Raw genomic sequence first — 13278 nt, 5'->3', positions numbered from 1 at the left:
GCAAAAAAAAGAAATACGGATTTAAACTTCATATCCTTTACTTCAAAACAGTGTAAAGTTTTTGATCGCATGAATGACTGTAGAGATGACAATTAAAATTGTATTCACGTTAGTTAAATTATCAGCCCCGCTGATTTTCAGAATCACGTGACGCTAAAACAAACACAATGTTCACAAAATATTAATAATAGGAAAATACAAGTCAAGAGCTTTCCAAACATATATAGATTGTATGGTTTCTTGTAAAATTTATTCCGATTATAGGTGTTTACATTTTTCATGCAAAAAAACTATCCTGCTACCTTAAGCAAATAGGTGGAAATACCAGTCACATCACTCGTGAAGATTGATAATTCGATTGCTGACTGGGATAACTGCATTTAGTGTTCATTTCTATGCACTATAAAATCATATCGATGCTGTGGACGACGAAGGCTGACAGATTGTTTTGGTTCTGTGGCTAGCTCTGACCACACGAGCAACTGACATTTGCTGACTTTTTGACTCCCGTGTGCGAAGCACAAAAAGGGAGTCTTTGCAGTTAGTGTGTCTGTATGTGTGTCAATCTGATTAAAATCTGATGTAGTGTACGGGCTTTAATTATTTTGGCTATAAACTTATTTTAATTTTATTTTTTATTACTTTTGTTATTACTGCCTTTTTATTTTATTATTTTACTTGATTTTAATTTTGATTTTGATTTTGTGATTTTTTTTTTAACTACGCCCTACATACATCTGACCCGATGCCTATATAACGAGATTACAACGAGACCCACTGTCGACAATTTTAGTCAACGAATCACAGACCTCCTTCTATAACGCACATTATGACGTCACCGGGCGGAGTCGGGTGGCAAACACACCCAAATAAAATGGCGGATTATACCGACGTTAGCGACCGAGAAAAACACGGCTTTTCGGTAAGTTTATCATTGTCAAATGCAACGAAAGTCATTTTTTTATGTTTATATTGTGGATCGAATGGTTCGAGTTTAGATCGTTATTTTGCATAGTTATTCTGGGAGTGACGATTTTGTTTCCACCGGTTCGACCGAACACCGGTGTCTTTTTCCAATCGCTTGACCTGGAGACCGATGATGTTTTGTTGACGATCGGGACAAAATCGTCTACGGTATTGAAGCCATAGCTGTAAATATTCATCAAAATGTATCAACATTTTGTATATTATACAATAACAACTCTTTATTAAAGTAATTGAGCTGATTTGGACTGGAATAAAAAAAAATTATTTGGAACACATCGCAATTGATCAAAAAATTTGTTATTGCTCCAATTTTCTGCGTCGATGCCGTGGGCCGGTGACCGTTATACAATTTAAAATCAGTTTGTATTGTTTACTATAGCTGTTTACAGTGTTCTAATCATTACGATTTACTTATGTTTTTGCTTCCATTCTAGATAATTATGCTCAGTGTTTGATGTAAAATTGAAGCGATGACTGAATAAACGAACCTTGGCTGGCGAAGATGTATCAGGAAGTGTACACATTTGTTGGAAGTGAAAAAAATATTCAATGTAATGACAAAAATTGTAAAATGCTGTGGAATTTCTTCTGTAATATAAAAATATACTAGCAATTTTCTATTAATGGTTTATTCAAGTGGGAAAAATATAATGTACAGAAAGATTGCCCGTGGAGTATAGCTACACTGAAAAGTAAGCAACCGACAGCCTGTATAAAAGGGGGGCTGTGATTGGCTGTTACTTACGCGAGATTTGAACGGGACTTACATAGGCGTCGGATCAGATGTATGTAGGGCGGAATAAAAAAAAAATCACAAAATGAAAATCAAAGTAAAATAAAAATGCATTAATAACAAAAGTGATAAAATTAAAATAAGTTTATAGCCAAAAAAATTAAAGCCCGTACACTACATCAGATTTTAATCAGATTGTATGTGTGTGTGTGTATGTGTGTGTGTGTCCGCCAATGCGCAGATTTGATTAGGTTTTGGTAAAAATCCATGCATATTAATAACCTAATTTGCATGATAATTGGCTGATTTTTAGCTGTTCCATGACTGTTCCACTGATATCTAAAGAACCACTCATTGGATTTTGATTAAACTTGGCACACAGATGCTCCAAACTAATGCGCAGATTTGATTAGTTTTGGGTAAAAATCTGTCCAATATTAATTAGCTAATTTGCATAATTAATTAATTTTCAGCTTTTGATATTTCAAGTAGTAATCATCACATTTCAATGACACTTGGTACATAGATGTCATAGGACACTGCATAGACCTGATAGTTTTTAGGGTAATACAAGTACATATTAATTACCTAATTAGCATAATTAATTAATTTTCAGCTTTTGATATTTCGAGTAGTAATCATCACATTTCAATGAAATTTGGTACATAGATGTCATAGGACACTGCACAGACCTGATAGTTTTAGGGTAATATCAGTATATATTAATTAGCTAATTTGCATAATTAATTAATTTTCAGCTTTTGATATTTCAAGTAGTAATCATTACATTTCAATGACACTTGGTACATAGATGTCATAGGACACTGCGCAGACCCGATAGTTTTTAGGGTAATATGAGTACATATTAATTACCTAATTTGCATAATTAATTAATTTTCAGCTTTTGATATATCAAGTAGTAATCATCATATTTGAATGAGACTTGCTACATAGATCTTCTAGGATTATGCAGAGACCTGATTAGTTTTAATTGGATATTAATTACCTAATTTGCATGTTCCACTGATATATAAAGAACCACAAATTGGATTTTAATGAAACTTTTAAAGAGAACTATGCAGAAACCAAATTAGTTTTTGGTAAATATTTATGCTTATTAATCATCTAATTAATATAATTAATTAACACTGATATCTCAATTACTGATCATCATATTTGAATAAAATTTAGTGCATAAATGCTCTAGGACAATAGACAGGCAAGATTAATTTTGGGTTAAAATTTGTTCATATTAATTCTCTAATTAGTATAATAATTCATATTTTTTTTGTTCTGTTCTGTTCACATTAGTTACCTGATTTACATAATTAGTTTTCAGCTTTTCAATCAATATCTCATGTACAAGTAATTTTGAATTAATTTTTAATGTGTCTTCAATACTCTCAGCACACGGAAGTTCTTTCTAAGCTTTCTTTGATTTTACTATTCTGACGTGTTCTGGGTTGTATATAACAGTCAGACACTGACAAGTAAGTAGGTTGTTACTAGAAAACAGCCCGGGACATAGTCAATACAGGAGTCTGAGTCAGTTAGGCCCTGAAAATAGCGTCATCGCACAGTATTCCATCAATGAACGGAGTTCACATAACAATCTCATGCTTACAAATAATCCCATAATTATTGACAAGTTGTTACTACCTTATACTAAACAGATTTTTGGTATGTGTTGGTTCTTGGATATTTCAGCTTCGTCGTCCTGTACTTCATTTAGTATTTTGAACTTCCCAGATTGTGTAAAAACACAAGTTTCTTGATTTCAATATCGAAGATGCCTTTGCTTAATTATTTGCTGGGGGATGGCCGTTTAGGTACGTGCGCTTTAACTGGCAGCACTTGAACCCCAAAACGATAGGTAATCAAATTCACAGGAAGTTGACAATCCCTAATATTGCTAAATCAACAGTTGTGAACTTTATCAGGATTCCCGTATGAAGTTACACATCATTCTAGCAAGGAAAAATATTGATTACTTTTGTGCAGGTTATATAATAAAATATGAAATAATTAATATTTCATTTTTGTTAGTATATCTTTATTTATTAAAATATGTACACATTATATCTAATTGGGGTGTGTATTGCCAAGCAAGTGTATAAAATTATAAACAAATATTTTCATAAATAAAACTGACCGCGAAATATGCCTTTGAGAAGTATTACTGATGGAATATTTTATATTGCAATTTCTTTCAATTTGAATTGCAATGCATTAGTAATAATGTAAATATACATATACATTCCTTTATTTCATTGTTGAGACTGAGTTATACAGTTTGTTACGTACTTCAATTTAACTATATTGGAAAACGGTAATGGGGATTATTATTAATTTCAATAAACAATATTCAACTATCCTTTGCAACACCAATAAGATCATAATGGTAATGTTTATTGGTCTTTGAAACTAGAGGCATTATCAGAGTATGGGTCTTATTTTGGAACTCTTGCCAATATGGTATTCCCAAAATAACACTAGTTGTTAAAGAAACAATAAAACTGCAATTCTCAACAAAGATGAAAGGACCAGTTACTGAGACAAAGCCCTACTCCTCGCGGAACCCACCAGATACAAAACCTACTTACCGTGAAAGCCACTCACCGCGAAGCTACTAGTTGCAATGTCAAAAAATATTTAGCCTCAGTAAACTGTACGGCAAAATCTTCCTGTCCGTACTCAGTATGCACTTCACCTCCTAATAGCTATTTTTACCAAAATGTTTTAAACTTAAGAAAATGCTCATAGCTTAAATACCTGTTTAAAATGGTCAATAACTTTATCCATATCTCCAGCTTTAAAATGTTTTCTTAGTATAGGCTTGAGCTGATCCCATAGCTGTGTAACACATTTCTTAATAACTAGATGTATTTTAGTGTCTGGTTCAATGTCATAATAACTGAGACATTGATCATCTGTACAAGAAATAGAATCATATAAATTCACGAGTGTGGCAAAAGTGGTCTATGTGCCATAACCATCAAGTTACCATGATATATCTAATTTATACCATGGCTGTTGTGAATTGGAATGTTTGGTCAATTAATTATAGTTGTGATTGTACATGTAGGTTATTTGTCTTAACCAAGTTGTTGTATATTGTATACATGTATACCAATACCAAAACAGTACCATATAATCAATGACATTCTAGATCACCCAATAGTAATCATGAAGCAGTCTACTAAGAAAATAATTTATAAGTACATTGTATAATGCATGAAGATAACATTGTAGCTTACATGTACCTGCTAATGTCTTGCCTCTAAATACCAATGTCTGTTGCAGCACTGGCACATTGAACTGAACTGCTATACACTGTTTAACAAACAAAACAGTATCTGTGCTTGAAACCTGTAAGTAATTGTATATGCAAGAATAATTGAGCTGCAAATAAGTGCAAGACATTCATGAACCCAAGCTTAGTCATTTCCAAAGGAAAATAAACTTTTTTCTTATGAATGGAACTAACTCTATACATGGAGGTATAAAAGGCGTTACAACTGGTTTAAGATCAAAGGTTTCATGATCATTTCCACCGTTTACTCAAAGATTATAATGTTAATCTAGCAGCAAACAACAAGTTATCTACAAATAAGGTGAATTATCGGTAACATACTGTAGGGCGGGAAATTTTCATGAAATGTAATTTGTGCGTGAAAGCAAATTTTGTCTAATTCGTGCATTTTATTATTTGCGTTCTCCTTGCAGATGAATTATTACAATTTTGACCTTTCATTTATACGTGATTGTCAATAAATTTAAAACAGAATCTAAACAAATAAGAACAAAGAGCATTTATTATTCAATGTTTGTTACTAATTCACACATTAAAAAACACTTCCACTATCCAACACATGTCCAAGGATTATCGCTACTACCGTAAAAACTTGATTAATTCGCGGTAGTAAAAATAATTATTTTTTCAAGTGCACATATTAATAGCTTAAAAACGGAAATTATTGGTTTTTGGTGCGCGAATTAGAAGAGTACTTTTAGATCGATTCAAAAAGGAGCTGTTTTCATAAATTTATTAGTGATTTGTTTTGTTTTCCAATGAACACGATTACAGGACGTTTTTTTAGTGCCTCTGAGACTCATGGCTAGCGACATTCATGGCGTGTAGTCGGGCAGAGAACACGCACTGCGTCAAGGACCACGCACCACGTTACACTTGAAATGAAACAGTGAAATATGGCAAAGGTCACTCTGTACACAAACAAACAATGAACACATGGCTACAAAGTAGCCGTCTGGCTGCACTGCCTTTTTTTTATTTTTCTAGGCATCGCCCGGGCGATGCTATGGCAGTTATTACGAAGCCCATCTTGTCTGGAAAAATAACCCTGCGTTGATAAAAATGATCTCAAAAATTTTTAGAAAAAATAATGTTTCGCGTTGACCAAATATAATCATGCAAAGTATAAATTCAAAGTGTTTCAATACATTCGTGAGAGGTCACATTTTACGTGAACAAGAACATGCACTAAAAAGGAAAAGCAAGCCAAAGTCGAAACGTGGTGCATCACGAACATGACACAACACACGCTGCAACAACTCAGTGATCAGCGACATCATTTTGAACTTCAAGTACTTCTTTGCGAAACTTGCTGCGCGGCGATGCTGACATCAAGTGTGTGTTGACCGAAGTTTGACCCCAAGTCACCCGCTGAACTGGCGCGTTACCTTAGCAACCGTTTTCTTTCGTGCCCGCGCGTCAATCTAGTAAAATTGTTATTATATCCGAAAGTACTGTAATTACGCAACTTGTATGCAATTCTGTACTGGCTTTGAATATATCAACGTCATTTACTTAGTGCACTGCTTTTCTCATTACGCAAATTTGTTTACAATATTGTACCGGCTCTGAATATTTCAACTTCGTAATGTATTGCTTTCATGATAATTAGTTTTTTTTAACCATGCGTTTGAATCTACGTGCGGCATTGGGCAATGACCTCCAGAGTTCATGCACTGATATTTAAATTCGGGCCACCCAGCTTGACGCAAATCAATATAGTTACTTGTCATTTGTTCAAAAAATCTTTCAACTCTCACAAATACCATGGATGCGAAGAGTTAACTGGGGGTTAAATGAAAAGGAACGTCTTTCTTGGGGAAAAAAAAAACCTCAGTACAAGATTATGTGTGCAAGGTTAGGTTTATAGAACGTACATGACCGCTTAACTCTGTTTTTTACCGAATCCGGTATAATGAAAATGTGACACGAGGTCAATCGCCCGACCAATCAAAAAAGTCAATTTACCATAGGGTGGTTCACTTAAATGACATAATAGAATAAATGGTGGACACACGGTCGATGCAACCCTGTGGACCAGCGACGAAAAAGCCTTGTACTAAGCTTTCCATCATGGAAATTCGTAATCGATGTGCTAACCGATGGATTTTTATCGACTAAGTAATAATCTTGCCGAACATCTGCAGTGTTGTGGGGGAATGATTTTTTTCAGGTCAAATCTGCTCGCTAACTGAAAGGCTGTGATGACGGAGATCATCTGCGATTGCGGCAACACTGATAACAAGTACTGATAACATAAAAACTCAAACAAAATTAGGCGAGGGTTCTCTGAACCTGCCTATTCACATAGTTCATACCCACCATAGACTCCGGTCAGTTAAAATGACTATTTTGAACTGTAGGCATTAATCAGCGATTCTGCCGGTGACGGAGAGATAGAATCCAGGTCAGGGGAAGCCCCATGACCTCAAGATTCTTTTACCCCTTACGTCACGAACCCACGTGACCGAGGCCACCTGGCAGCGCCACAGGCAGCCGTCCATCACTTTGGTTCCTTTCTCTCCGCCTCAAAGACTTAGACCAACGCGACGGAAAAAGTGGGGAGGTTGGGGGCGACCTGGAGTCTATGGTGGGTATGAACTATGTGAATAGGCGGGTTCGGAGAACCCTCGCCTAAATTCACTACGTTCAATTACCCACCAATAGATTGGGTGTCTCTTAGGTAGTAGTTGATGAAGAGGTTCCGCGTTCTCCAGAAGCCTGCCCTCAGAATGTGTTTGAGGGGGCACCTGACGCTAGCGCTAGTGAGTTAGCAATCGCACGGACCTCATGTTCTCGTACTTGGTGTCTCTGCAAGGTCTGTGTTGAGGAGGATAGTGTATTATAGACCTCCAGTACAGTCGCAGTAAATCCACCTGGAGATGGAAGTCGGGGAAGCTGGCTTATCCTGTTTGCCAGGGCCGTAACACAAAAACATGTGTTTGGTTCCCCGTCTAGAAAACCTGGTACGGTTCTCATGGCAACTCAGCGCTCGGACCGGGCAGAGAAGCAATTCCTCCTGATCCTCTGGACTGACAATATTTCCCAGCCAGGGGATGACGATCGGTTGAGGATTGTGTCCTGGGATTTGGTTCTTGGCAAGAAACCTGATTCGTGTCTTTAGTACAACTTGATCGTCCATAAAAGTGGCACAACCGTCTGCGAAGGACGGCGCGCGCCTAGCTCTGACCGGCACCTACCTGAGGCAAGGGCCAGTAGGAAGACTATTTTCCACATCAAAAATTTGAGTGGTGCTGATTGGAGAGCCTCGAAGGGCGGTCTGCTTAGAGCAGACAACCCAGCCGATGAGTCCCAGTTGGGTGGCTCCCTTGTATGGGGTCTGGGCGTCTGGAAAGCAGTAAATAGTTTCCTAATAATAGGACAATCGGCTAGTCTTGTTCCCGTATGTTCTGAGTGGTGGGGGACAAGACTGACCTGTAGCCAACACTCGCTGCTTAGGACAAACCTACTTCGTCAAACAGGTGGACGAAGGAGCCTGCTACCTGGTATGGATCAATCTCCCTTTCGCTACACCAATCAACGTATGCTTGCGGCCTAGAAATGTAGGCCGCGTAGGTGGAATCCCTGTTCGCCCTGGCCAGGACGTTGGCAGCCCGCTCAGATAAGGCTTTCGTATGTGCTTTCGTATTCGTATAGAGAGCCTCTATGCGTGTAAGTGATACCTGCTGGGCTCGTTGGTAGTGCGTCGTCTGGTTGGGACGGCAGGTCCGGTAAGTCCGGAAGCACTGCTGACGCTTCGACTAGCATTTCCAACAGAAGTGGAAACTACATATGTAGGCCTTGCTTGGCCAATTGGGTGCAACCCATGTTAATATGCGGGTGTGCCCCTGTCGAAGTTTTCTCCGGTGCCTGGTGAACTAGCGGGAAGGGAGGAAAGGTGTACACAACTAAGTGGGTTCACGGGGCGAGCAAAGCGACCCTGGCCCAGGCTTCTGGAGTTAGCAGGAGTGTTACGTACGTCCGGAGCTTTGCGTTCCGGGGTGCGGCAAAACGGTCCAACCTTGAACCGTCCCACGGCCGAAACAGCCTAGAGGCTACCCACTGGGGTATCAGCTACTCCGTGTTCTGGAGACGAAGCCGCCCTGAAAGGGCGTCGCCAGACTGTTCCTCACCCCTGGAAGGTGGTGTGCGGCTAGCTCCACATTGTATTCCAGGCACCAAAGGAAGATTTTGCTCCACTAGGACTGACAACGATGGGGAAAGCGTCCCCCCTCCTTCCTGAAGGAGACCACCGCTGCGTTGCTTGTGCGGAGCAGGACTCTGTGGTCTCAAACTACGGGTAGAAAGCGTGGTAGTGCTAAGTTCACTGCTCTCAGTTCGAGCCGGTTGATATGGCAGTCCCGAAACTAATGCGGGGGCCATATCCTTGGGCTTGTTGGCCCAATAGATGCGCTGTTACCAGAGTCATACCTGCGGCGAGCGTGCCCAAGGGGCTCCCCTGTCCGAGGTTGGCCAGTGACGACCACCAGGGCAGGGCTTCCTTCACTTGGTCCGAGATCGAAACCCGCCTATCTAGTTCCCATAGGAGAGCTCGGCATTATAACAAGTGTTATACCGGGCGGCTGCGTAGTGCGGCCTGGGAAATGACCCTTCAAACCAAGGTCATCATTTCGATGATCCGTATTAGTTCACGGAGGGACACCGAGGGAACGCTGACTAGGCATTCGGCTAGGCTGCTTAGCGCTAAGCAATACGCTTGAAATAGCTAAGCCAAGCTTACCTCTGTGTCAAAACTCCATGCCCAGGGACACCAACTGTACGTTGGGTCGAGGTGGGACTTGTCGATTTACTAATGAGCCCAACTGGTGGAGTAAATCCCGTCTTAGCCTGACGCATTTGGCTATTACCCCTTGCCCGGGTTGTTGGTAACTGGAAGTCTGGGTACGGATTGAGGTGTACTGACATCTGGTGAAGCAGCAGCACTACCTGTTTCATCACTGGTGAACATGTAGGGCGCTGCACCTAACCCGAACGGGGGCACCCGAAATTCGAATACTTGGCCCAGCTGGGCGATACAAAGGAGATGGCAACTCACTGGGTGCATCAATACTTGCAGGTAGGCCTCGCTTAAGTCCAGCGGGGCTAGCCCGTCAAAACAGTGGATGGAGAGAAGAACCCTGAATGGTGTCTCCATGTGAAACCGATCGAGGAGCATGTACTGATTCAGTCTGCCGAGGTCCAAAACTGGACGCCTGCCACTTGCAGATTTGGTACTACGAACACATTTGGGTAGAAGCCTGGCCTCAGTTCCGGCTGATGTACCCTGTGTATGGCGTCTTTCCCCAGCAAACTGCTACTTCCTGTCTGATTGCTTCCGTCTTGCGGGAGTCCCCTGGCAGTGCCCAACAGGGGGGACACTGACGAGGGGAAATGGAGATTTCAGCGGTATCTCGTAAACGGATGTCACCACCTGGAAAGGTCCAGGGATCGGTCATCCACCGTCTCCAAACCGGACTACACCGGCACAATCTGTGTACGACAGGGATATGTGGCCATGTGTTCGGCAGTTGCGGGGGGGGGGGGGGGGGGCTCCCTTCCCCCATAAGGTGAGTTCTCCAAGGCCTGAAGTAGTCACTAAGTTGTGACCTGGCCATTCACCGAACACGTGCCTGTCCCCCCCGGTTGCAGAGGTGAGCGTCAAACATGCCTCCCCTGCTGCCGGATAGACGTCCACCCAGGGAGGGTGAGGAGCCACCACCTGGCTCTTACCTCCCTGGGGATGCGCCTCCCCTCCCATGGAAGGGTATAAGCGCTTGCCTCCTGGCTGATTCTGGCTAGCGGACGACGCCCTAGGGCGTTGTGTTTTCTGTGCTTGGGGTGCCCTCCGCTTGCCCATGGCAGGACCAACTGGCCAGCGGATTCGATCTGAACCCTCTGGTTCTTTGCACTCCGAAGCTCCGAGACTGTACCCACCATTCCCTGAACAAAGAGGGTTGAGGATGTCCAGTCTACGTCACTGAGGTGGGGGACGTACCCCGGCTCAGCTTGTCGGCAAAAACACGTGCGTCTAAGGCCGCGTCCCGTAGCACGGTAGTGGCCCTGACCAAGAGAGCCAGGCGACACTAGGGGGTGTCGCATGTAGATGTGCGGTGACCCACCAGTAAAAATGTTGCCTGGTCTAGGAGGCTGGTGCGTTCTGCCTCCAAGGTCTCCAGAGTGCTGGTCAAGCATAATAATGTGCTCAAGCAACTCTGCCCTCATGGCTGGATGGGTCGTCTTCAATTGGCAAAGACACCCATGGAACGCGGCTAACACCCTTTGCTCGGTTTGCCAAATTCGTGGTACTGGGGTCTGGGGAAGGAGCCTTGGAATCCGGTTGGGGGCGTTTTGGTCTCATCACACGCTATGGGGTCTGATCCCAAAACCACACCGACCGGGTAGCTTTTAGTCCAGTGGGAAGTGTTGCCTAATGTTATCCCCACCCGGGGGCCTTAAGCATTACATCCTCCGCGGCTGACCAATGCCGCCCATCAACACCGTTTGCGTGCTCTGCGCCCCACTCCGCACTCAGGCGGACAGGGAGAGACTTGCCGACGGGGTTGCTTTGGATCCTTAGGTGGTCGCTCTAGGATCAAGGGTGGATGTATATACATCGTATCACTGGGATCGATGATACACCACCTCACCCCAAAAGCATGGCTCACCGAGTCATATAGATGGAAGACTCTGGGGGACTGCCCGGAGTACCGGCTGTATTCGACGTGAGCGAACTGCATCTTCTTTCACTTTAAATATGTGAGAGGGAGCGTGTTCGACTGTGCGTCTCATGACAGTGTCGGTTCCCTCTGGGGACGCCCGTGGGTCGGAAGAAAGGAGTCAAAACCCACAGCGGGGACCGGATACAAGGAAAAATTCATTACCGTTGTACCGTTACCGCGTGACGAACCCTAGCTGGCTGAAAGTAGGGGGGGTCAACGTGTGCCCTGCCCTGAAAGCCCTGCCCCGAGATCAGAGACTTGGCTGCCAGCACCCCGTTGGCATTCAGTGCCCGAGGATCCAGAGAAGGACCGGTGCAATTAGCCTGAGCCTCGGCCACCCCCCAAAATAGTGGGAGAGCCGTGCCTGGGAACGGGGGTTCCCCGGAAGAGACGTGTTTGAATGCAAACATGCTTTCGTGTCTCTTCCTGCTTGCCCACCGAGGGGACACAGTGGAGACAGCTCGCTCCGACTGAGTCTGATCTACCCGGCCTGCCAGGGACGCAATTGCCCCGACAGTCCTTCGACCAAAGCCCTCAACTCGGAAGCAAACCGGGCGCCATGCGAGGAAGGGTCCACAAAGAGACCCGCAACGGGCCCCATAGGAGGAAAGCCTCCAGGGGCACAGCCTCGCTGCAGCCGGTAAAATTGAGTAAAACACCGCCTGAAAAAACAGACTGTGAGGATGCCCTCCGATCAGCGGGGGAGACCGAGAAAAATATCGGTACATCCGCCGTCGGGCCTCTTACTCGACGTCCCGGTACATGAAGTACCGGTAGCTGAGTGTGAGGACTTTCCACTCATGCCAAACACGCAACTCACTTTAACCGATCTGTTTACTGGACGCGCGACCTTGCTGTGACGCGGTCAGTCTCAAAGATTTTGATGGCTTTAAAAGAAAATCTCAGGCCTCAGAACTCCAGTGAAAAAAAACACACTTTTACGCAAAAACCCTGAAACCCGCACATAGCTACGACAAAGTATCTAGGATGCGGGTTCTATGCTGGTAAATTCTGAAAATAACCACTGCACGGTCGACTCGAAACACAAGGAGACCGGAAAGAAAACGGCAGCGAGCCCTGGTGCTGTCATTACATCTATATATTGCTAAATACATTGAAAATAAAAGACGACATGCATGAGGGAAACGAATTACAGTTGTAAAAGGTGCCGCCATGAAAACCAACTGGTTACGTAGTGGAGCCGGATTTTGATTTTTTTTGCTGTGAAAAATACTACACACAAAGGGGAAAACGACACGAGGGTAAAAATGACAAGGAAAACTTATCCTACCAGCTACAATGTCGGATGCCGAGCAGCGGCAACAACCCAAGCCATAAATCCGGACAGGAAAAAAGGCAGGCGATCCAGCAGAGCTTACTAGATTTCATCTCCACTCGAGGCGGAGAGAAATTAAGAGTGATTGATGGCTGCCTGTGGCGGTGCCAGGTGGCCTCAGTCACGTGGGTTCGTGACGTAAGGGGTAAAAGAATCTTGAGGTCATGGGGCTTCCCCTGACCTGGATTCT

At 43.1% G+C, this 13278-nt stretch overlaps 1 protein-coding gene across 2 annotated transcripts in view; it reads right to left on the bottom strand.

Moving 5' to 3' along the window:
• The window catches only part of LOC102804505 (ubiquitin-like protein 4A), a 48383-nt gene that overhangs the window by 21393 nt on the left and 13712 nt on the right, over nt 1-13278 (bottom strand). For both annotated transcript variants that reach the window (XM_006825306.3, XM_085496684.1), the window contains exons 2-3: nt 4984-5089; nt 4493-4650 (exon numbers count right to left, since the gene is read on the bottom strand). In XM_006825306.3, the coding sequence (XP_006825369.1) occupies nt 4493-4650; nt 4984-5089 (264 nt within the window). The remainder of the gene's footprint in view (nt 1-4492; nt 4651-4983; nt 5090-13278) is intronic.

This window comes from Saccoglossus kowalevskii, chromosome 3 (assembly GCF_978046115.1).
Source record: "Saccoglossus kowalevskii chromosome 3, keSacKowa6.1, whole genome shotgun sequence".
Classification (NCBI taxonomy): domain Eukaryota; kingdom Metazoa; phylum Hemichordata; class Enteropneusta; family Harrimaniidae; genus Saccoglossus; species Saccoglossus kowalevskii.
The sequence above is the reverse complement of the archived record's forward strand: the minus strand, read 5'-3'. Positions and strand labels throughout refer to the sequence as shown.